Genomic DNA, 25,963 nt, shown 5'->3' on the forward strand with positions numbered 1-25,963 from the left:
TGCATATGTATTTTGTATACATTCAACATACTTTAGAAATGCTCCCATAGCTCAGTATACAGTAGCCATATGGTATAATTATCTCCTGGAAATATGACAGTTTACACAATGTATCCCTTCATGTCCCACTGCACCTAGGAAGCGGTTATTCCCTGTCATTCCCCCCACCTGTCTTTTTCAAGGTAATTAATCTCAGCTGAATGATGTAAGTGACATATAAAAATAAATATGTTAAGAAATCTGGTATTTTATCATCTGATTTACGGAAACTGGAGCAAAGGCAAAATAGGGCTGTGAGGAAAAAATGATCCGTACCCCGGTCATTGCTCTTTAAAAAATCTTTGTTTTTATTGACAAGCCACCGTGAAAAAACGCAAATAAATAAGAACAGTTGACGCGTTTCAGCCCACAAGACCTTAGTCATAATCACAAAATAGGGCTGTGGTCTGTAGCAGCCTTCTTATATTTCATTCATCAACTTGCACTGGGAAAATGAAACAATGCATCTGATTAGTTGCCGTGGGCAACAGTGTTCATAAATCAGGCCTATAACTGGCTAGGACTGAACTAACAATAATGGAAAAATGGCCATCTGAAATGAGCTCAACAGTCCACCGGGTGACCAATGGCTGGTTCCCAAGCCAAAACATTTTTGTTTTGTAATTAAGAAGGAAAAGAGCAGACTTCTGCAGTTTGAACACCTATCAGTTTCCCTCTCAGCTGACACATGGTGACCACATGACCACATTATCTCTTTAAAACCTAATGCAATACAGGCACAAGAGTCTGCACACGCCATGCTTTAATAAGAAAAATTTGACCCCTCTTTATCCTTCCTGGTTTAGGTCTGCTCTAGTATCTTCAAAGAGTTCGTTTGGAACCGTTGGGGGGAGTTGTTGAAGATGTTATACGACAAACGAAATGTATTCTTCTAAGGTGTGCTTGAGATTTTTGTGAATAGTCAAAAGCACATGGAGAGAAAACATAGGCAAATCACAAACTAGATGTTGACCTTACAGCAACCGTTGCTTGAAAAAAAATCCTAAAAAACTCCCTGGAACAGAAGACTCTTAATACTTGTCATTTAGATGGGCGGTGAGTCTAAACTTAGATTTCTTCCAGAGCTTCAGCATCTGGCAGAATCTGCAGTATCCTGCACAATTCTAGGTATATTGGATGCAATGTCCCCAACTGTACATTCTTTCCCATCTGTTTGCCCTTTCATCATCTCAAGACATAAATAGAGACATATGGGTTTATTTACTAAAGCTGGAGAGTGCAAAATCAGACTCACTTCTGCATAGAAACCAATCGGCTTCTAACCTCAGCTTGTTCAATTAAACTTTGGCAATAAAACCTGGACCCTGGTTGGTTTCTATACAGAAGTGAGCCTGATTTTGCACTCTACTGCTATCGTTTATAAACCCCATAGGGTTTAATAGGCGGTACCAAAGCGCACCAAGCATCCATTACACTCAGAAGTATGTCAAATGCAGAATGCAGTCATTGTTTACCAAAAACTTTTGAAGACCGCTCATTGAGCACTTGCTACCCATCAAAGAAGACGGTATTAAAGGACAATTACACTTACATTTCTTCTCAATCCAGCAATATTCACCATGCGGCTCCATCTGAAGCCAAGCAGCCTTGCTTCAGAAAGTATCCCCTCTTGGTCCTCAAAGTATCTCCACTGGGTCCTCTTCAACATGTGCCCTACCTATTTATTCCTAAGGGCAAATTCATATTCTCTGGGGCTGCTGGCGAACTCCATAAGTATGGATCCCCACAGAAATGAATGAGTTCACAATGTGCATGCGCAGAATGAAGGCAGCACTTTATACACTTAATCTTAACCAAAAGGCCAAGAAGCAATAAGGACACTTTCTGAAATAAGGCCCTAGGCCCCTTTCACACGGACGGGTGTTCTGCTGCAGTTAAAAGCATGTTTATTTTCTGCTGAAATTCAAGACTCCAGGCAAAGCGATCAGCTGCATCTGTATAGTGCGATTAGCTGCAGTTGTATTTAGCCGCGGCACGATAATGAACGGGGATCCGACTTGGTTTCCTGCCAATACCAGGCACTGTGTATGGTATGAATCTTCAGGGGGAACTCGATGCCAAATTCTAAATTAAAAACCGGCATGGGTTCCCCCTCTAAGAGCATACCAGGCCCTTAGGTCTGCTATGGATTTTAAGGGGAACCCCGTACACTAAAAAAACGGCGTGGGGGTCCCCCCAAAATCCATACCAGACCCTTATCTGAGCACGCAGCCCGGTCGGTCAGGAATGGGGTGGGGACGAGCGAGCGCCCCCCCTCCTGAACCGTACCAGGCTGCATGCCCTCAACATGGGGGGCAGGTGCTTTGGGGCAGGGGGCGCCCTGCTGCCCCCCATCCCAAAGCACCGTGTCCCTATGTTGATGGGGACAAGGGCCTCTTCCCGACAACCCTGGCATTTGGTTGTCAGGGTTTGCAGGCGGTAAGCTTATCTGAATACGGGAGCCCCCTTTAATAAGGGGGCCCCCAGATCCCTACCCATTCACCTGGAGGAAAAAAAAAGTAAAAAAAAACACTACACAGATTTTAAAAGTAATTTATTAGGCTGCTCCGGAGGTCTTCCGACTTCGGGGGTCTCTTCTTCTGCTCTCTGGTGCCTTCTTCCTTCTGCTGGGTTTCTCCACTATCTTCTTGCAGCTCTTTTACTAGTGAGGGGCCCGGTCTTCCTCGTCGCCTTCTTCCCTCTTCTCGGATGTCCTCCTGCCGGACTGCTCTGCTATCTTCTTGCAGCTCTTTTACTAGCGGTGGGCCTGGTCTTCCTTGTTGCCTTCTTCCCTCTTCTCCAGTGTCCTTCTGCCGGGCACCGCTATCTTCTTCCAGCTCTTTAACTAGGTGCGGGCCGGTCTTCCGCGTCGTCTTCTTCCCTCTTCTCTCCTTCGATGTTGACACGTCGTTTCCTCCCGCTGTAATGCCGGGTGCGCGGTGCGCAACGATTTATATAGGCCTCTTATGACATCACAGTGCCATCATGCTCCGGGTGGTGACGACATAAGGGGGCGGGGTCACCGGGTGATATCTACATAAAAATAGAATGTGATGATTTCCAAATCTCATAAACCCATATTTTATTCTCAATAGAAAATATATCAAATGTTTTAAACTGTGACATTTTGAATATCTCAGACTGACACTGTAATTACAAAAACTTGAATGTCAACTGCTGACTATATTGTAATGCTAAATGTAAAGACAAGAGGTACTCCCGTGAAACTGGGGCAGTGTTTAAGCTAAAGGGGACACTGCTGCAGACACCTAGTGATCTATCCTAAATAGAAAAAATGTGTCAAATAAAAAAAGGTGATGGTGTCTCTGTTACACAGCGCAGACACCATCAACTTTTTTAATTTTATATTGTAATGCTGATTTGTTAATAAAAAATCTTTCTATTAAAAAAAAACCTGTGACATTTTAAGAAAAAAACATAAGGTAAATTTGAAATTGATGACCGCAACATTTCTCAAAAAAAAATTGGGACAGGGAATCAAAAAGCTGGCAAAGTAAGTGGTACTAACAAGGAAAACCTGAAATAAAATTTTGCAACCAATTAGGTTATTTGGCAACAGGTCAGTAACATGATTGGGTATAAAAAGTGCACCTTAGAGAGTGCATCAGAAGTAAAGATGGGCAGAGGTTCATTAATCTGCTATAAGCCTTGTTATAAGCCTTGTCTAAAAGTTGTCGAACAATTTCCGAATAATGTTCCTCAATATAAAATCACTACGGCCCCATACAGACGAGCGGACTGTCCGCTGAAATCGGTCTGCCGGACCGTTTTCAGCGGACATGTCTGCCCGGAGATTTCTGTCTGATGGTTGTACACACCATCAGACAGAAATCCGCGCGGACAGACAGCGCGGTGATGTGGCCACGCCGTTGCCGCGACGTGCGCGACCCTGGAAGGTCAATGCTTCCACGCATGCGTCGAATCACTTTGACGCATGCGAGGGATGGCGGCCGATCGGACATGTCCGACGGACATGGTTCCAGTGGACATGTTTCTTAGCATGCTAAGAAACATTTGTCCGCTGGAAACCTGTCCGATCCGCCGGACATTTGTCCGGTCGGCCGTACAGATGACCAAACATGTCTGCTGAAAACTGGTTAGCAGACCAGTTTCAGCAGACATGTTCGGTCGTGTGTACGAGGCCTACGACTTTAAATATGTTGTCATCTACAGTACATAATATCATCAAAAGATTCAGAGAATCTGGAGGACTCTCTGTGAGCAAGGAACAAGGCCGAAACACTATATTGGATGTCTGTGATCTTCGGGCCCTCAGACAGCATTGCATTATAATTAGGCATGATTGTGTGATGGACGACAACACTGTATGGGCTCAGGAATACTTCCAAAAATCACTGTCTGTTAACACAGTTCAGTGTGCCATCTCAAAAATGCATGGTAAATCTCTATCATGCAAAGAAGAAGCCATATCTGAACATGATCCAGAAACTCTGCTGTCTTCTCTGGGCCATAGCTCATTTACAATGGTCTGTTGCAAAGTGAAAAACTGTTCTGTGATCAGACTAATTGAAATTTGACATTTTGTTTGGCAACCATGGGCAACCTTTGGACTAAAGCGGAGAGTGAATTTCTAGCTTGTTATCAGCACTCATTTTAAAAGCCTGCATCTCCGATGGCATGGGAGTGCATTAGTGTGTATGAAATGGGCAGTATGCACATCCGAAAAGGCACCATCAACACAGAATGCGTGCAGAAAAACTGACGTCTCTGCACCATGGTGTAAACGAGGCCTTACAGAGTGCTGTTAAAAGAAGAGGGGATCTACACTGTGGTAAACATGGCCCTGTCCCAACTTTTTGAGATGTGTTGCTACTATCAATTTCAAAATTGCCTTATTATTTTCCTAAAATGGTAAACTTTTTCAGTTTAAACATTTGATATGTTTTGAATTGTGAATAAGATTTGTGAATCATTTCATTCTTCTTTTTTTTTTACGTAGATTTTACACAGCGTCATAACTTGTTTGGAAATAGGGTTGTAGTCTACACAAAGAATCGCTAAGGCCCCGTACACACGACCGAGGAACTCGACGTGCCAAACACATCGAGTTCCTCGGCGAGTTCAGTGTGGAAGCCGCCGAGGAGCTCGGCGGGCCGACTTTCCTCATTGAACAACGAGGAAATAGAGAACATGTTCTCTTTTCGGCCCGACGAGTTCCTCGACGGGTTCCTTGCTGAAAAGTGTACACACGACCGAGTTTCTCGGCAGAATCCAGCTCCGACCGAGTTTCTGGCTGAATTCTGCCGAGAAACTCGGTCGTGTGTACGGGGCCTAAGTCAGAGTTTTTAATTGCTCTGCACGCCTCCAAAACAGGAAATAAAAATTTAGAATTAAAAAAGAAATTGAATGATTTTCTATCTTTGCAATGGTCGAAAGACTTTTATTCACAAGCTGATCTATGAGCAATGTTCTCATGCAATGGAAATTTTACCATGCAGATGTTTCATCACATTTGAACAAGAAACATCAGTCAATGACTACATTATGCTCACAGAATTAGGGTAGAGATCATGTGCTTCTTTGAACCCAGTCAGTGACAGTTGATCAAGGATATATGCTTAACCAACTAAGACTATTCAAAGTTTTGAGTTCACTGAAATTCAATTCAATTTCTTTGGCAGAGATTTGTCAGTAAAAAGAAAAAAAAAATGCTGTGATAACACTACCCCTTCATCTCCAAATGTGAGAAAATGCTAATGTTAAAGAGAAGCCTTTCTTACCCTTTCTGTAGTGCCACGCAAAACATAACTGGTGAAACAGTATTTCCCATGCTACATGTGGTCAAAGGATGTCATCTCCCTCATTTGTGACATACAGTTGTGTCATCTCTGGGTCCATCAAGTCTTTGGATTTTCCCAAAGTTATGGACATTCAGATGTTTACATATTCTTTAGTAAATGCTTTAAATTACCATTTACCACTACTGGTGTAAACCAGCTTTAGTAATGGAAAGTGGTTACCCCCTCTATTTTCAAACTGCACCACCTTCTCTGTTTAATTACTAGTTGATAAAGATGATGGGCAGAGTCAGTGATCAATTGCTAGGCACTGGATGGACAGGTAATCCACAAGGTTGTGTAATGTAAAGGGGTTCAGAGGTGCATGGTGCTGTGTAATGTAAAGGAGTCCAGAGGTGTAGAGTGCGGTGTAATGTATAGGGGTGCAGGGGGCTGTGTAATGTAAAAGGTCCAGAGGTGCAGGGTGATGTGTAATGTGAAGGAGTCCAGAGGTGCAGGGGACTGTGTAATGTGAAGGAGTCTTAGAGGTGCAGGGTGCTGTGTAATGTAAAGGGGTCAAAAGGTGCAGGGTGCAGTGTAATGTAAAGGGGTCCAGAAGTGCAGGGTGCTGTGTAATGTAAAGGGGCCCAGAGGTGCAGGGTACTGTGTAATGTAAAGGGGTCTCGAGGTGCAGGGTGCTGTGTAATGTAAAGGACTCCAAAGCTGCAGAGAGGGGGCTGTGTAATGTGCAGGGGTCCTGAGCTGTGGGGGTGTTATGTTATGTAAAGGGGTCCAGTTGTGGAGAGGGGGTACAAAGTAGTGACAAAGATATTGGGGGATGCAGAGGTATGCAGGGGGCACAGTGGGGTGTTTTTAAATGTTAAAGTAGGGGGGGGGTACCGGATATAGGATCCGCTCGGGTGCCAAATGCTCCAGGTACGCACCTGTCACAACTTTAGGATGTAAAATCAGTCTTTGAATATCAGAGTGACTCAAAGCTCCCAAGGTGCTCAAAAATAAATTCTACATACTGTTTTGTTATACTATGGCTGGTTTATATCTTGTTAAAGGTTAATTTTAAACTGTTCAGATTAGAATAATACATGTTGGTATATAGCCATTTTAGGAGCAAATATACATTTTATTGTTCTCTACTCTCATATGTAATTATTGTGCTGTATTTTTTCTTGCATTTGCAAAGCTTTTACTCTTTTGTCTGTGTACATTCCTATTTAACAGTGCTCCGTTTAGGATATGGTGCATTTAAATCTCAATATATGCATTACAGTGTATCTCTTTTTTTCCAATTCACGTTACCACTATTCATAATTTTTAAATGTCACTGCTAGATCACTCAGCAGTGCGATAACACATTTAGTACTCTGGTTCAAAACACAGCATGGAGATGTGCTCTTTTGAAATAATGGTACGGTAACAGAATACCACTGAAATCAGAATGCAATTTCACAATGGTAATTGCCCAGCAGAAGATACTGACTTATTGTGGCATTATGCATGTTAAAGATCATACAGAAAAAAAAAGAAAGGTAATATTTTAGCAGGTTTTTATAAAAAAAAAAAAAAGAAGTCTTTATCAAGTAGAAATATATTTTTTTTTTCTTGAACAATACTTAAAATCATCAATTTCTATGCTACTGCATTACTTTGTGGAATTAGATATAGAATCAGATTTTCCTTCCCCCACCCACTAAAAGGAATTATTATTATTCAGGATTTATGTCTTTAAGTGACTTGCTTACATTTCTGGGCGTTATAAAAATCACCAGCTAATGCAGTAATATATTCACTGAAAGTTCATCAAATGTATTTTTAGAGTAACTGGTGTAAGTAACAGAATTAGTCTTGATACCAGCCTCCTGTAATCCCCTGTAAAGCGGCAACCAGGCGGGCAGAGAAAAAACGCCAGCGTTAGAAGGCAGTCTTATGCAGCATACACATGATCGGATTTCCGACAACAAATGTTCGATGTGAGCTTTTGGTCGGATATTCTGACCGTGTGTAGGCTCCATCGGACATTTGCTGTCGGAATTTCCAACAACAAATGTTTAAGAGCTGGTTCTCAATTTTTCCAACAACAAAAGTTCTTGTTGGAAATTCCGATCTTCTGTATGCAATTCCGACGCACAAAATCCTACGCATGCTCGGAATCATTGAACTTCATTTTTCTCGGCTCGTCGTAGTGTTGTACGTCACGTGTTCTTGACGTTCGGAATTTCCGACAAGATTTGTGTGACCGTTTGAGCCAACATTCCGTCGGAAAAAAATCCACAGTTTTGTTGTCGGGAATTCCCATCGTGTGTGCGCGGCATCAGCGTGAGAAAATTATAAAAATGTATTTTAGGTACAGTGCTGCTTGACTGAATAATTGTTGAAAGCGGAAAATTTACATGGGCAGGAAGAGGGTAAAAGTGGCCAGTATTGAAGTGGTTAATGTGTTTGTAAAGACATGAAATATGAACAAAGTATATCCCTCTGTAGTGTGTGCTTGTGCTGACAAGGAACATGTGAACTAAGGGAAAGAGCAAAGTGAGCAGAGGGTTGACTTGATCGCTGTGCTGCTGTTTCATTGACCAATCAGTAAGTAAAGAAGTTAATATACAGTCGTACGCAAAAGTTTAGGAACCCCTGACAATTTCTAAGATTATCATTTATAAATATTTGGGTGTTTGTATCAGCAATTTCATTTTGATCTATCAAATATTTGAAGGTCACAGTAATATTTCAGTAGTGAAATGAGGTTATTTGGATTAACAGAAAATGCGCAATATGCATCAAAACAAAATTAGACAGGTGCATAAATTTGGGCACCCTTTTCATTTTGTTGACTTGAATACCTGTAACTACTTAGCACTGATTAATTGGAACACACAATTGATTTGGTGAGCTCATTAAGCCTTGAACTTCATAGACAGGTGCATCCAATCATGAGAAAAGGTATTTAAGGTGGCCAATTGCAAGTTGTTGCTCTCTTTGACTCCCCTCTGAAGAGTGGCAACATGGGGGCCTCAAAACAACTCTCAAATGACCTGAAAGCAAAGATTGTTCTACATTATGGTTTAGGGAAAGGCTACAAAAAGTTATCGCAGAGATATAAGGGGTCAGTGTCCACTGTGAGGAACTGGAAGACCACAGGCACAGTTCTTGTTAAGGCCAGAAGTGGCAGGCCACATAAAATATTGGAAAGGCAAAGGATGGTAAGAACGGTCAAAAACAGCCCACGGACCACCTCCAAAGACCTACAACATCAACTTGCTGCAGATGGTGTCACTGGGCATCTTTCAACAATTCCGCGCACTTTGCATAGGGAGAAGCTGTATGGGAGAGTGATGTGAAAGAAGCCTTTTCTGCACACACATAACAAACGGAGTGACTTGAGGTATGCAAATGACCATTTGGACAAGCCAGCTTCATTTTGGAATAAGGTGTTGAGGACTGATGAAACAAAGATTGAGTTATTTGGTCATAACAAGAAGCGTTATGCATGGCGGCAAAAGAACAAAGCATTCCAAGAAAAACACTTGCTACCCACAGTAAAATTTGGTGGAGGTTCCATCATGCTGTGGGGCTGTGTGGCCAGTGCCGGTACTGGGAATCTGGTAAAGTTGAGGGTCGCATGGATTCCACTCGATATCAGCAGATTCTTGAGAATAATGTTGAGGAATCCGTCACAAAGTTGAAGTTACACCGGACCGGATATTTCAACAAGACACCGACCCAAAACACTGCTCAAAATCTACTCGGACATTTATGCAGTGGAACAAGTACAACGTTCTGAAATGGCCATCCCAGTCCCCAGACCTGAATATCATTGAACATCTGTGGGGTGATTTGAAGCGGGCTGTCCATGCTTGGCAACCATCAAACCTAACTGAACTGCAGATGTTTTGTAAGGAGGAATGGTCCAAAATACATTCATCCAGAATCCAGACACTCATTACAGGCTATAGGAAGCGTCTAGAGGCTGTTATTTCTGCTCTATTAAATATTGATGTGATTTTTCTGTTGGGGTGCCCACATTTATGCACCTGTCTAATTTTGTTTTGATGCATATTTCGCATTTTCTGTTAATTCAATAAACCTAATTTTACTACTGAAATATTACTGTGTCCTTCAGTTATTTGATACATCAAAATGAAATTGCTGATCCAAACACCCAAGTATTTATAAATGATAATCATGGAAATTGTCAGGGGTTTCTAAACTTTTGCATACGACTGTAAGTACCTTACCATCCGCATATTCTGTGCATTGCCAGCACCCATTCTGTTTCTGAGCAGACAGTGATTGCCTGGAGGTGCTCACCTGGAGCGGCGGTTTCCTCACCTGTTTATCGTTTTGGACTTTGCATCCATTTGACTGCCAGCTCGGTCTGCACTCATCGGCTTGTCTGATTCTTTTCCCGGCTACCGTCCGGATTACTACTCAGAACCACAGCTCATCTATGGAAGACACTATGCCCGCAACAGCAGCAACAGAACCGGGTTATAGTAGAACCCTTAAATCTCCTTTGGATAATCCTCTGAGAACACAGCCACCGACAACTATGTCAACTACAGGTGAGGACAATAACATTCCATTACTATCCATGTTCAGGAAGTTGGAATCCCTTATGGCCAAGGAGATTAAATCTTACTGGGACACACATTTTTTATCTGAATATATTACCTTGGCCCAGATTCCTCGGGGTTTAAGGATTAAAAAATTCCCCTCATCTGAACTGTTTGATGATGTCCTAAAGAAAGAGTGGACTGATACGCTCACCACCTGCTCTTTGAAGCTGATGGATATTCTCATGAGATCCAACCAAAAGCTAATTGACAAACTGCAGATGGATATGGCTTCCCTACAAAAAGAACTTACACCACTTCAAACCCATACGGATTTTTCGTCACTAGACGGACATCTCAACAAAAGACTTGATAAGTTAGAAAGGTCTGTGATTGACACAAAAAGGGGCAAGATGAACAGGGACAACACCGACTACGAGAGTGGTAAAGTGTATGTGTGGAAAAAGACACATTTCCAAACCAATCGTCCCCGCAGAAATCGTACCAAAACGGTCGGCTTCTCTGAGCCTGAATCAGAATATGCCTATGACACTATAGGCACCACAGGATCAGATTCATCCCCTGAGCGCACCACCGCATCGGCCACACGATCTTCTAATATGGACACTCGCAACCATCCACACCCTTATACATCCGACAAACCAGCAAAGAAGAAAACGTCTCTTTTAAGAAAACACGAAGGGGGGGGAAGCGACACAAAAACTCCAAAACCCCACTACACCCTCCGAGGTCGACTGAAGCAATAGTTTCTAATGTCCTGAATACGTCAAGCAGAACTTTTACTCCTGCAGAGACTGCCCTACTTTCTAAGGGACTGAACTTTTGTCCAACAACCCATTTCAATCTCTTTGGGACTATACTTGATGTAAACAGATTTTCTCGAGCCCTTACCTTAAAGAAACACTTTCTTACGTCTACATCAGAGGACTTGTCTGTTTCTCCTGACGGCTCGACTATTGGTGAGTCTGTGTCTCTCCCCATTTTATTCCCAGAGGTCTGTGCCTTACAGGACCTAACTGATTTGGCTATTGAGTCCGATCCTTGCCCCATTGACCCTACTGATGACATCAGTCATATTCCTTTTAAGTTACGTTCAGAATTTTACCCGGTGGGGTCTAGGGGTAAGGATCTTGACCTATTTCAAAAACTTGTGGAGAGGGACCTCACTCACCTCTCCCGGACCTGCCACAAGAAACATGTTGGTTGTAATCTGTCTAGTGAGGAATTCGATGCTTTGAAGACCCTTAGTAATGATAAGGATATTATTATACGCAATTCTGACAAAGGGGGTACGGTGGTTGTTCTAGATTCATGTACATACCGCAATGAGGCTTTAAGACAACTGTCCGATACTGACACATATTCCCCCCTTAAATCAGACCCTACCACCATTTTCAGTGGAGAGCTCACCAGGCTTTTAGATCGTGCAGTACAGGCGGGCATCTTTACCATTAAAGAACGGGATTTGTTTATTCCTGCCAACCCAATCATGCCTATCTTTCACCATCTGCCGAAAATCCACAAGGGTCTGTGTCCACTTGTTGGCAGACCCATTGTGGCAGGCATAAATCACCCAATCACCCAAACGAACGTTTGGGTGATTGGGTTGACAGTCAATTGCAACCCCTGGTTCTGGCACTTCCAGGTCATCTTAGGGATACCAAAGATCTTCTTAATAAACTGCATGAGTTCACATGGACAGCTGATCACAGGTGGATCAGCTGTGATGTTACGAGCTTGTATTCTAGCATCCCCCACCACTTGGGTATTGAAGCAGTGAGTGCTTCCCTGAGGGATTCGGGTAAATTCTCCCTGGTTCTACAGGAGTTTATATGTCAAGCCTTGGAATACCTGTTGAAGCATAACTTTTTCATGTTTGACGGGGACTACTACCTCCAAAGATGCGGGGCCTCTATGGGAGCTAAATTTTCTCCCTCTCTCGCCAACCTTTATATGGGCTGGTGGGAAAGGTCCCGCATCTTTGGATGTGGTAGCCCCCGTCGTTTGGACACTGCGTTTTACGGTCACTATATAGATGACCTGCTCTTCATTATTAATGACAGCAGTGTCGATCTGGATAATTGGTTAATCTATTTGAATGACAATACTTTAAATCTAAAATTCACGGGAGTTTTGCAGGCCACCTCCATTGAGTACTTGGATGTGCGACTGACGGGTATTAATGGCAGGATCACTACAAGCCTATATCGCAAGAAGACCGCAGGGAATGCGGTTTTACGGGCTGATTCTGCACACCCTGGTCACACCATTAATGCGGTCCCGTATGGCCAATTTCTCAGGCTTAGGCGCTTGTGCAGCTCCCCTGAGAGTTTTTCCTTGGAAGCCACCGAGATGTCAAATAGATTTCTGGACAGGGGTTATCCCGTCAAAGTTATCAACAGGGCTCTGGCTAGAGCCAGCAACATACCTAGAGATTCCCTTCTAGGTCATGTGCATCATAAAAATAAGAATTCCTCGGACACCCAGTATAGTGATGTCCCTGTTTTCTCCACACCGTACAGCACTGAATTTAATAAAGTAAAATCTATTGTGAATAAATATTTGCCTGTACTGTACGGTGACATTGGGTACCAACATATTTTGAAGGAAGGCATTAGAACTGTGTCTCGTAGAGCTCCCACTCTGGGCAGCAAACTGTCCCCTAGCCTTTTTCTTAGCCACAATGCCAATGCTAATTGGCTTCAATTTCAAGGCACCTTTAAATGTGGGGCTAATGGTTGCAGGTATTGCAAATTGATTAAAACGGGACAACACGTCCACTCTCATTCCAGTGAAAAGAGTTTCCCCATCAAACAATTCATTAATTGTAACACCAGATTTGTCATATATGTGGTCACTTGCAGCATCTGTAAACTCCAGTACGTGGGTCGCACTACCCGCAGACTGAAGGACAGGCTGCGCGACCACTTATATGACATCTCTAAAGATCATGATACTAATGTGGCCAGGCATTGGAATGTAGTACATTCCAAGGACCTGTCCAGCTTCACTGTCCAGGGTATGGAAAAGATTACTACACCTCTTAGAGGGGGGGACAAGTTTAAAAGTCTCTGTAAGAGAGAAGTGTTTTGGATATTCTCGCTCCGCACGAGAATTCCTATGGGGCTCAACTTCGAGTGGGACGTGTCCCACTTCTATGACTGATCAGTCATGGCTACACCTGCACCATACTATGGGTACCGTTTACATCAGCGATCCATTCATTATTATGAGTATTGTGCCCCTATAGACCCCCCTGTTTGGTATCCTTGGTCACTTCGTTGGGTCTACTCATTTGTAGCGTGTCTATGATGCATGGATCATTGTACTTGCTTCAAGTCTATATCACATTGGATGCACGTGTAGTCTCGTACATATATGCTCTTTACATGTATATCATCGGTTTTATCCTGGCATATACACACGATTCACGCTATACTAGCGCATCCACCCTGTCCTTTTGTCTTTGTCTTTGTAGTTTTTGGTTTTTGTTTGTTCAGTTGGGACTTTATATGCCATTTATTGACATTTGTGTACAGTCCATCCCTGCCCTAAGACTGGCCCCATTGGTATTGAATTGCTGTTTCTATTGTTCTCATCGGCATCCAATATTTAATGTATATATGCAGTTACTGCATATCATTGGAATTCAAGGGTTCTACTCCAACATACCTTTTTACTTGGTTTTACTTATAAATGCAAAATGAAAAAATTATTTTTTATATATATTCTTTATTCGTTTTTAACAATTTAGAAACTTTACTAGCTTTAGGGTTCACCGGTATTTTGTTCCTTTTACCGTTATGTATATGGTTTACACATTCTCTGTGCAACTTTATTGCCGCTTGGTCGACTTTTGTTTACAAACACACAGATTTGAGTGTCTGAATATGTTTAGGCTCATGTTTATACATATACATCTGCAGGATACTATATCACTTTAGTGATGTACCCCACTGAGGCCCGCTACTAGTTTTGTTTCATTTTCACATTATATTCACTACTTATAAACACACATGAATTTATTTATTTTTATTATTCGATTGTACGATTATTCATCACTTATCTTTCTTCACATATTACTTACATTTGATCACTTATTATATATATTTTTTTACTTCATCATATTTAATGTTTAATAGAACATTTCATACCCCATATTTATTCACTCTTTATTGATCATTTATTTTATATTATTTTTTAACATTATTTTTATTTTTCCCTATTTCTCGCCCTTTCGTTATCACAAAACAACACTTCACATATTTTTAACAGTGCTTACTTGTATGTCTCATGCAGAGTTTGCTTTACAATTTACATTGTGAGACACTATGTAACTATTTGCACACTTAGAATACATAGAAGCATACCTTTCTTCACAATATATGTCATTATTTGTCACCTGTCATTACTCACTTTTTTATTATCACATATGTCTTACACGTATTTTTATATTATGCCAGATTGACATATATCAATTTTGTCATACTAGGCTATACTATTATTTATATATTTTTACATTTTTTAGGCTATGTCCAACTATGGTCTGGTTACTCTTTAATAGAAAGTATATATTCTTTTTATATATTTTTATATGTGATATTGATTTGTCTTTCATGTGTTGTGGGTTTAGTCCACTGATCCCCTCCACATGTGCTGGTCATCCCAGTTAATTATCTGGAGCCAATCACATGTGGGGTGGGACCAATAGGGGGAGTACTATCGTGCGTGTGTATGTGTATATATATCTGAAATCTTTTGTTCATTGTTAGCTATGATTAAGCATTGAGATCAATGCGAAACGCGTCAGCCATTTTCCCTGCTGTATGCTGACTGTTTGCTGTGAATTTTTCCATTAATAAAGAGCACGTCTTTTTTAAGACTATTTGGAGTGCGGCTGTCCATCTTCTTCCCTATCCGCATATTCTGTGCATTGCCAGCACCCATTCTGTTTCTGAGCAGACAGTGATTGCCTGGAGGTGCTCACCTGGAGCGGCGGTTTCCTCACCTGTAAGTACCTTACCCTCAGCTGCCATACTGAAGAGGCTGGCATAGCGGATTTTCTGATAAGATCCCAGGGAATTATGAATATCCCATTCCCAAATCTCATAAAATGATACTCCAGCACAGTGCAGAAATGTCTTCTCGTGAGATTTGGGGCTACTCACAATTTCTTGAAATCTTGCCTGAAATGTGGTGACTTCACCCTCGTCTAGGTACCACAGTTGGAAATGAGGGTAAGGCACGAATAAGTAACTTTATTTTACTCACACACTTTTTTTAAATCTTCGTTTTGTATGGTGGAGGGGATCCTTTGTAAATGAGCAGACCTTGTTTAGTACATGGTCTACTTTCAAGGAAGTGCACTTTCTCGTGTTTGCTCTTATAAGATGACTTAATGTATCCCACCCCTCCTCAGTAGAGATGCATACGCACATCAAACTTCCACAGCTGTGGCTGGGCATTGTTTACACCCTGCACCACAAGTCTTCTGTTTTCTGACTGCACCTAAATAGTAGAACATCTCAGAAATCTATGGAGCCCATCTCCCAGGCAAAGACGAAGGTAGACAGGCCCCATAGACTTCTGAGGGACTCTACTGTGCAGAGGACTTGCCAAGCAGTATGTAGACATCAAGGAAGCAGCTGTCAGATGGAGGTAACTATCCATCAGTGAGAAATATTTACTTCTTGCTTGATACCATTTGCTGTATGATGTTTACAGAATACTCACACAAAAATGGCATCCCATAATTATTCTTCGTCAACAAGCAAAATCTGAAACATTTCTATTTGTCAGCTTGGATACTCCTGGGTCTTTATGGGTACAGAGACTCTCAATTATAAATGCAAGTAATTAATAAAATGATGTTGTCTGCAAAGTTTATTATTTTGATGCTCTGTGTTTGTGTCCAAAATATAGATTTAGGGAATTCATTTTGTTATCTACCGCAGCAATGGCAAAGTGTTCACATGGCTGAGCTGTTTGTTTGTTTGTTTTTTTCTCACAGGGAACAACCCATTTTCAGCACCCGAGCTCACGTTTTTCAGATAGACCCAGTTACCAAAAAGAATTGGATTCCAGCCAGCAAACATGCTGCCACTGTGTCCTACTTCTATGATGCCACAAGAAATGTGTACCGAATCATCAGTGTGGGTGGCAACAAGGTAAGTCACAATGCATCACATTTAGAAAGAATGAAAGTATAACTAAAGGCAAAACTTTTTGATTTAGTTTTGGATAGAGTGGAGAGGGATTAGAACACCCGGTCTTATTGCTGTCTGTGCCCCCATTAGGGAGATTCCCCCTTTCTATGTGTCCTGTCTACCATTATCATTGAAAATGAAAGTAAAGAAAATCCCAAATTGTGGGTTGTCTCCAGAAAAGTAATAGAGGTGGAATCTTCCAATGATGGTACTGGTTCTGGTGACCTGGTGATCCCCAAGGGATTTCCTTAATTTGCAGGGATTTCCTCTTACTTCCTGTTTGGCTATGGAATAGGAAGTGAAGGAAAATCTTTGAATTATATGGGGTTATATAGTTAATCAGGTTGAAAAAAGACACAAGTCTATCCAGATCAACCAACAAGGAAACCATCCATAAAAACATACACACAATTATAAAAATTCCATATACACAATCCTATACCCACACTTGGTCCAGAGGAAGGCAAAAAAAAAAAAAATCAATAAAGCATGACCCAATTTGCTACAGTGGGGGGTCCTTTCTGATCCCCCCCCAAAAGGCAATTGGATATGCCCTGAATAAACTTTACCTGTAAATATTAGCATTCAGTTATATTATGTACATTTAGGGAAGAATCCAGTATATTTTAAAAACAAACTACTGAGCTTGCCAAAACCAAAACCAGCTATTAACCCCCTTAGCGGTATCCCCGAGCGTGACTCTGGGTGTTTTTTCCATGTTAGGATCGGTATCCCCGAGTCACGCTCGGGGTAGATGTGCAGAGTGTGCAGCGGCGCGGCTTACCTTTCGCAGCATCCACAGACAGGGAATTACTTACCTTGTTCCTGGATCCTGCGATGCATTCCCGCTGTGTGAGCGAGCGGGTCCTCGCTCGATTCACAGTGTACCCGTGTGCCACCGATCTCCGTTCCCTGCGACGTTATGACGCACGGGGGCGGAGAACGACGCCAAATTAAAAAAAGCACTGAATGCAAATTTCAGTGATTTTGAGTTGATTACATTATTGAATAATTTTTATTATAATTATATTATTATTTGTTATAATTATTTATAATTATTTATTATATTATAATTTATAATTTTGTTTTTTAAAAACATTCATACCCGGGATGCCTACTAGACTCTTGTTTGGTCAGATTTAAATGAGTTATTCCTAAGAATTGCAGGCCTACAGTATAAAATGCCAAATTTCCTTGCAAAATAATTGTACCGCTTTTGGTACGTAATTCCAGACAGAATCATACCGCCAGGGAGGTTAAAGTGAGCCTATTCCACATTTTCACAGCTCTTACTGTGAACAGTCCTTTCCATATTTGGAGATTAAATCTATTTTCTTCTAGACGTAAAAAGTGCCCCCTTGTCCTCTGTGATGACCCTACAGTGAATAACTATACATCAAGTTCACTAGATGAACCCCTTATATATTTGTACATGTTGATCATATCCCTCCTTAATCTCCTCTTCTCAACAGAGAATAAATTCTGTTCCTCTAATCTTTCCTCAAAGCTGAGCTCCTTCATGCCTCTTATCAGTTTGGTTGCCCTTCTCTGCTATAACCCTGCTTTACTCTATCCAAAATGAAAAAAATAAAGTTTTGCCTATAGTTCTACTTGAAAGTATAAAAAGCATCTTCTAATTATCTGTCTTATTTGTGTAGGCCATCATCAACAGTACCATTACTCCAAATATGACCTTCACCAAAACCTCACAGAAATTCGGACAATGGGCTGACAGTCGAGCCAACACAGTGTACGGGCTGGGCTTTGCTTCTGAACAGAACCTGACTCAGGTAAATCAGGACTACCTCAGGCCTTACTTAGTACTGGATATAAATTTAAAGTTTCCTGTGTAAACATGAACAAAAAATACAAAATAAGGATTATAGACATTTTAAATCATGCCAGCATGTCAAACTGGTGTTTTATACACATGCATGCAACGCTTTTGCTCCTTCTCTGCAGCCATTAGGCCCCTTTCACACTGGGGCAGGAGGTGCGGTGGCGTTATAGCGCCGGTATTTTTAGCTGGGGCAATACCGTCGGAATTGCGGCGGTATTCAGCCGCTAGCGGTGGTATACGGCCGCTAGCAGTGCGGTTTTAACCCCCGCTAGCGGTCGAAAAAGGGTTAATACCACCGGCAATGTGCCTCTGCAGAGGCGCATTGCCGGCAGTAAAGCCGCGGTGTCCCATTCTTTTCAATCCAAAGATGCTGCTAGCAGGACTTTTGGAGCGGTCCCGCCAGAGCATCGCCTCAGTGTGAAAGCACTGTGGCCTTCACACTGAGACTGCAGGGCAGAAGTTTTTCAGGCGGTATTTAGGAGCTTTTTTTAGAGGGATAGCAGATGGATAGCAGGATACAAAAAGCACACAAAGGCAGCGCTCAATGGGAATAGCATTAAAACTTTTATAGTCTTCAAGTAGGTAACAAAATAAATAATGCACTGGAGATAAAATTGATGTAGCTACATAAACTGTAAAAATGGTGCGAGTAATGCCAAACGGTACCAAACGATAGCAAAGGCAGTCATGAAAACATGTAGCTAAGTATGATACTGGTATAAAAATGTGTACAATGATACCACTGCTGAATGCAGATGAGGAGGGGCTAACATCAGTCCGTCGGCATGTAGATTTCCCCTGAAGGGAACTATCACAGCTCCCAGTGGATGGTTGTAGAATCCCAGGTTGATAGAGGGAAGTGTAACAGCCCTTGCGTGTGGCAGATAGTAAGGTCCCGCCGGCATGCAGATATGAAGGCACAGCAACGGAGCCCTTCAGATGGACATGGCAAGTCCCGCCGGTGTCCGTGACGTCACCGGATCTCCGACGGAACTCCCTGAATACCCGGAAGCTGGCAGAGAGGTGAGTACCGATCAAAAGAATTTTGATCGATCCAAAAAATTAACGTTTAATCGAGGAATAAATAGTTAATTTCCACAGCCCTAAAAAATAATGTTTTGTTTTTTTTGCAAAAAAAAAAACATGCATTCCACATTAATAATATACTACCAAAATTAGTTTGTGCTGTCAATTGCCTCCATCGTTGTTCCTATTTCTTCTATTTTGCGAAGCCCCTGAACAGCAGTAAATCTTTAGACTGTCAGTAAATGGACGTCAGTAAATTCAGCACAGTGCCTAAATATAGAGATGAACTGAGCATGTGCCTAGCAGGGTGAGATGGTGTATTACTGGATTTAAATCCGTATAAGCACTTATTTTTAAGTTCCACTTACTTACATATTTCGCATTTCAGGAAACATTTATGGTTTCACTCTCTTGATTTAAATATTGTAAATTACAATTTTTGCGATAATCTTAAAACTCAAAGTGCCATAATGCTTTTCTGGAATTAAAGGGGTTGTAAACCCTCGTGTTTTTTCACCTTAATGCAGCTTATGCCAATCAAATCCAATGACGCAGGCGCTGGGGGGCAGGGCCGAGTCTGGCATTCTGTGTCTATAGACACAAATGTTTGACTCGGGAGCACACCAACAAAGCAACCGCCAGGGAGAGCGCTTCTCCCAGGGGGTTTACCGATGCGAGAAAGAGCCACAAGAGCCGCCGGGGAACCCCAGAAGAGGATGATCGGGGCCACACTGTAAAAAAGAACTACACAGTGGAGGTAAATATGATATGTATTTATTTTTTAAACAGGGGTTTACAAACCCTTTAAGTAGGTTCTGACCTCATAGTGTAGCCACTGTAAAGATTTAGTCCTCTCAGTTTAGTTCACCGTTTTATCTGAGTTTGACATACTTGATCTACATCTTTCCTGAGATCTAAGCTAAAGATCTGAATATTTTTACAAATTGATACTTGTGTCATACTTTAAATAGCAGTATGCACCAAATCTCAAGACTGAGACTAGTAAAGCACAGATACAGCAAAATCCAGATACAGAAAAAATGTAAGCAAATAAAAAGTGAAAATAATTTTTCTATTATCATCCATGGATGGTCACAGATCCTTAAATCTTGACAAGTGGGTTATGTTCCTGTTCACAGGAGAGGACTAGGCAGAAACATGTTAGATAATTAAATACATGTTACTTTAACAGAGTTGAACAGCCCCGCCCAGGGGACGGTCCCTCAGGACATAACCCTCCTCCCTGCAGCATGCAGCCTGAGTTTTTTTTCTGCCTAGCAAAGGAGAAGGATGCATGGCTCCCTTTGTTGGTAAAGTAAATGTTTATTTTTATTTTATTTTTTCATAATTTTATTCTTTGAGAATCTTCTATCAACTGTCGGCTGAGAGACAGGCTGGATATATAGATCCTTGTAGTCTCCTCAGTCCGGCCAGCGAGCATGAGCGCACTACTAAGGGCTGGGTCTGCCACGACATATCCCATGACTCCTGGGGTGGCCGGTGAGCTTTTGCTCCAGGGTCCACATATGACTGGGCTGTGGCATTTTCTCACTCACTGTGGACCGGGCCGACAGCTACTCCAAAACGGTTGTATGCCTGTCAGGAATGCGTCAGCGGGTCCTCGCATGGACGGGTAAGTACAGTCCTTCCCGCCTCGGCGGGTCGGTACGGCTGAGCATTCCTGGGGTTAGGGGTCCTCCTATCCTCCCTTCCCTGCTCTGTCATTTTTCCCTCTACTGCAATGCTATTGCTGCTGCTGGGGACCTGTGGGGGGGGGGGGGCTCCTTTTCCCACCTGGGGACTGTGGGGTCTCTAAGCCTGCTTTTTTTCTGTGGGAGTGTTTTTGCCACAATAAGGTCCCATTAGGCCTTCTCATCCACGTTGCGGCGTTTCGCCACCATATTGGCGGTGCCCGCGCCATTTTTTTGTAGTCTGCTGGTTTACATTAGGAAATCCCATTGGTGGCCATTTTGTTGTGGCCTCGCTATCGTGCAGCTTGCTATTGCGGTTGGCCATTCCCTGTTCTCTCTGAGGCATACAGTGGCCATCTTGGATGTGGTTTGGCCTCTAGTGCTTTCTTCTACAGTGCACAGCACAGTGCACAGCACAAAACTCCTCACTGTGATTTTACCTCACAGCTTTACCTCACAGTTTTTTTCTCTCACACACACTGTGTACTGATGGCAGGCAGCGGCGCTGAACAGTTTCTTCCTGTGGTTGGTGAGTCCCCTGGGTAACCCCCAGTCAGCGCAGCAGGAGGGTGTGTTTTTCTTCAGGTCTGATTAGGTCCCTGAGAGCTGTCTGAATGGAGTCAGTATCTGGTTCTTCTTCCCCAAAATGCCATGGCAGCTGGTGCTCCTGCACTTGCGGTTCCCATAGACACTTTGTTGGCAGCCCTGGAAACATTTGTTGTCAGGGTGGAAGCTGCGTGCGGGTGTAAGGGGGTAAAAGCGCCCCCTCACTTCGCCATCCCCTGGGGAATGCTCCAACTCAGACCAGTACCTGGCTGCGGCTCAGGTCCCAGGAGAATCCTTGCTTGGGTCAGTACATGACAGGGCACTTGTCAGTGCGCTTATCAGTGCTGTGAGGGACTCCCTTAAGCTGGATAGTGCAGCTGAGGCATCCTCTGAGGGCTCTGTCTTTTTTGGGTCCCACAAATCAGACCGTTCTGTGAAGGTTTTTCCTTATGTGCCCTTCTTTGACAAGTTCATTGTTAAGGAATGGGAGAAGCCGCAGAAGTCATTTGTAGTTCCTCAGCGCCTGGCGGTTCAGTACCCCTTTGAGGAGAGCCTCTTGAAAAAATGGGCTTCTCCTCTGGTGATGGACCCCCGGTTGCCCGATTAAATAGGGTGACCACTCTCCCTATAGTAGGGACCCCTGCCTTCAAGGACCATACTGATAGGAGGTCAGAGGCACTGACCCGTTCCATGTTTACCATGTTGGGGTTTATTGTGGCCGCAACCCTGGAGTCTTAGACACTCACTGAATGGGCAATGGTTTTACACCAGACTGTGGAGGAGCACCAACTCCCTCCCGAAGTTATTAGACTGGCTGACCAGTTGGTACAGGGCCTTGTATATGTCTGTGATGCTGCACTGGATGCAGCACCCTTGATATCCAGAGCTTCTGTGTCGGGGGTGGTTTGCGCTGCCTGATTTGGCTGAAATACTGGTCTGCTGACCAAGCATCCAAAAAAACCCTGGCTGTTTTACCTTTCGAGGGTGGGAGGCTTTTTGGTACCTCGTTGGATGACATTATTAAGGATGACACTGGGGGTGAGAGCACTCTCCTTACTCGGTCCACCTGGGGAAAGGAGCTGCGCCGTAAGCCGAGTCCTTCATTCCCCACTCAGAAGTGGTATTTTTTGTCATACAGGGCCCACGGGTACACCCTCCCAGGCCGATAAGGGCTCAACTGGGGGACAGAAACGACCCCGTGGGCGCAAGCCGAAAAAGCTGGCACCCAAACCCACAACTGCATGAAGCCTTGCCCCCGCCCGACTTATGGGTGGGGGACTGCTCTCCGACCAGTGGGTCTGCGAGATGGTCTCTTCGGGGTACAAGATAGTTTCTTTCCTATCCACCGGACAGATTCTTTCCTTCAAGTCTTCCTCTCCTTCTGGCTCGTCGGTCTGCCCTGCTAGGGGCAGTGCAGGACTTGTTGTGTTGCGGGGTAATTTTACCCACTCCGCAGGACAAGAGGTTTCAGGGATTTTAATCGAATCTGTTTGTGGTCCCGAAGAAGGACCAGGTCCGTCCAATCTTGGACCTCAAAGCCCTAAATGCCTTTGTGAGAGTAAGGAAGTTCTGCATGGAATACATTCGCTCAGTGGTAGCTGCGCTCCATCTGGGGGAATTTCTGGCGTCCTTGGACATCAAGGACGCTTACTTGCATGTCCCAATTTGCGCAAGTCACCAGAGGTTTCTACGCTTTGCGATAGGGGAGGACCACTATCTATCTGTGTCCCTTCCTTTTGGACTAGCGTCAGCATCGAGAGTTTTCACCAAGGTGCTCGCACCGATGCTAGCTTGCTGAGACAGCAAGGCATTGCATTGTGGGCTACTTAGACACCTTCTTCTAAGAGCAGCTTCTGGCTCAGAATTAGAGATGGATGTGTCTATTGCCAGCCAGACCCTCCAAGAATTTGGGTGGGTGTTAAACGTTCAGCGTTTGGAGTACCTAGGGTTGATTCTGGACTCCTCGGAAGCAAAGGTCTTTCTTCCCCTGGAATAATTGCAGACTCTTCAGTCTGCGGTGAAGCTGTTGATCGTCTCTTGCCTAGCACACACGAGAGGATTTATCCGCGGAAACGGTCCTCCGGACCGTTTCCGCGGATAAATCCTCTGGCGGATTTTGATCTCATGGTTGTACTAACCATGAGATCAAAATCCCAGCGGAATTCCGTCCGCGGTGACGCGTCGCGCCGTCGCCACGATGATGATGCGGCGACGTGCGCGACGCTGTCATATAAGGACTTCCACGCATGCGTCGAATCATTACGACGCATGCGGGGGATGGATTTGGACGGATTGATCCGGTGAGTCTGTACAGACCAGCGGATCAATCCGTTGGAATGGATTCCAGCGGATAGATTTCTTAGCATGTTAGGAAATTTTTATCCGCTGGAAATCCATCCCCGGGGACAAAAATACGCGGAAACAGATCCGCTGGATTGTACACACCAGGGGATCTATCCGCTGAAACCGGTCAGCGGATCAATTTCAGCGGATCGATCCTCTCGTGTGTACGGGGCCTCTCCGTTTTTGCATGCAAGTCCTGGGCCTAATGGTAGCCTCCTTCGAGGCGGTACCGTATACCCAGTTCCACACTCGTGTTTTGCAGAGGGAGATCCTGTCCAAATGGAAAAAATCTCCTTTATCTCTGGATCATCTGATTTGGGTAAGCCAACTGGTCAGAGTCTCTCTGAATTGGTGGCTAAGATCCCCGGCTCTTCAGTCCGGGAAGTCTTTTCTCCCCTCTCAGTGGACGGTGATTACGACGGACGCCAGCCTCACGGGTTGGGGGGGTGTCTGGGGGGTCCTGTCGGCCCAGGGTCGCTGGACTCTAGTGGAATCTCGTCTGCCAATCAGTGTCCTGCAACTCTAGGCGTTCAGACTATGCCTCGTGGTCGAGGAGGTTGCAAGGTTGCCCAATCAAGATTCAGTCGGACAACGCCACGGTGGTGGCTTATGTCAACGATCAGGGGGGAACACGGAGCTCGGCTGCGGCGTCCGAGGTCGCTCACATCCTAAGGTGGGCGGAAGGAAGCGTGCCGCCTCTGTCAGCCGTCTACATTCTGGGCGTAGAAAACTGGCAGGCGGACTACCTGAGTCTCCAAATGCTGGACCAGGGGGAATGGTCATGCATCTGGAGGTGTTTCAGTTCTTTTGCAAGAGATGGGGCACACCGGACGTGGATCTCCTGGCTTCTCGCTTCAACCGCAGGTGTCAAGGTTCGTGGCCAGGTCCAGAGATCCCTGGGCAGACGCGTCAGACGCGTTAGTGGCCCGTGGGGTCAGTATCAGCTACTTTATGCCTTTCCCCCACTAAAATCCCAATGACTCTAATCGCTCCGGATTGGCCTCTGCGTCCTTGGTATGCCGATCATGTGCACCTGGGGGCGGATGTACACTGGCGGTTGCCAATGCGGGAGGACCTTCTGTCTCAAGGTCCCATACTCCATCCTGCTTTTCAGTCGCTGGCTTTAACGGCATGGCTGTTGAAAGCTGGGTTTTAAGAGACCGGGTCTTTCCGACTCGGTCATCTCAACCATGCTAAGGGCACGGAAGTCTTCTTCCAGAAAGATCTACCATCGCACCTGAAAGGCCTACATCTCTTTCTGCGAAGAGATAGGGTGGCGTCCACGGACGTATTCGGTTTCCAGGGTCCTGCTGTTTTTACAGCATGGAGTGGATCAGAAACTTGCCTTAAGCACCATTAAGGGACAGATTTCAGCCTTGGCTGTGTTCTTTCAGCGGCCTTTGGTGGCCCATTCTCTGGGGCGTACCTTTGTGCAGGGGTTCATCATATACTTCCCCCTCTTAAACCACCTCTACCCCCATGGGATTTGAATTTGGTGCTCTAGGTTCTTTAGGAACCTCCCTTTGAAAACATCAGAGAGATTTCTCTCTGGACACCATCTCAGAAGGTGGCCATTTCTTCTGTCAGAAGGGTTTTTGAGTTGGCGGCCTTGTCTTGCAAGTCGCCATACTTGATCCTCCATAAGGATAAGGCAGTGTTGTGTCCGCAACCTTCCTTTTCTTCCGAAGGTTCTTTCGGCCTTTCACCTGAATGAGGACATTGTTCTTCCATCCATGTCCTCGGCCGGTGCATCCTAGGGAGGTTGCGCTTTATACTTTAGTCATGGTACACACTTTGCGGGTGTACCTGTCTGCTACGGCTCCGTTTCTGAGATCTGACTCACTTATTGTGTCGGTGTTTGGTCCAAAAACTGGCCTGGCGGTCTCGGACAAAATTTCTCGGTGGATCAGGCAAACCGTCATAC

The 25,963-nt window shown here is 44.0% G+C and overlaps 1 protein-coding gene across 2 annotated transcripts in view; it reads left to right on the forward strand.

Moving 5' to 3' along the window:
* Window positions 1-25,963, forward strand: part of HOMER3 (homer scaffold protein 3) — a 277,994-nt gene that overhangs the window by 93,789 nt on the left and 158,242 nt on the right. For both annotated transcript variants that reach the window (XM_040320899.1, XM_040320890.1), the window contains 2 exons: window positions 16,398-16,554; window positions 18,252-18,383. In XM_040320899.1, the coding sequence (XP_040176833.1) occupies window positions 16,398-16,554; window positions 18,252-18,383 (289 nt within the window). The remainder of the gene's footprint in view (window positions 1-16,397; window positions 16,555-18,251; window positions 18,384-25,963) is intronic.

The sequence above is a fragment of the Rana temporaria genome, chromosome 1 (assembly GCF_905171775.1).
Source record: "Rana temporaria chromosome 1, aRanTem1.1, whole genome shotgun sequence".
NCBI classification, from domain to species: domain Eukaryota; kingdom Metazoa; phylum Chordata; class Amphibia; order Anura; family Ranidae; genus Rana; species Rana temporaria.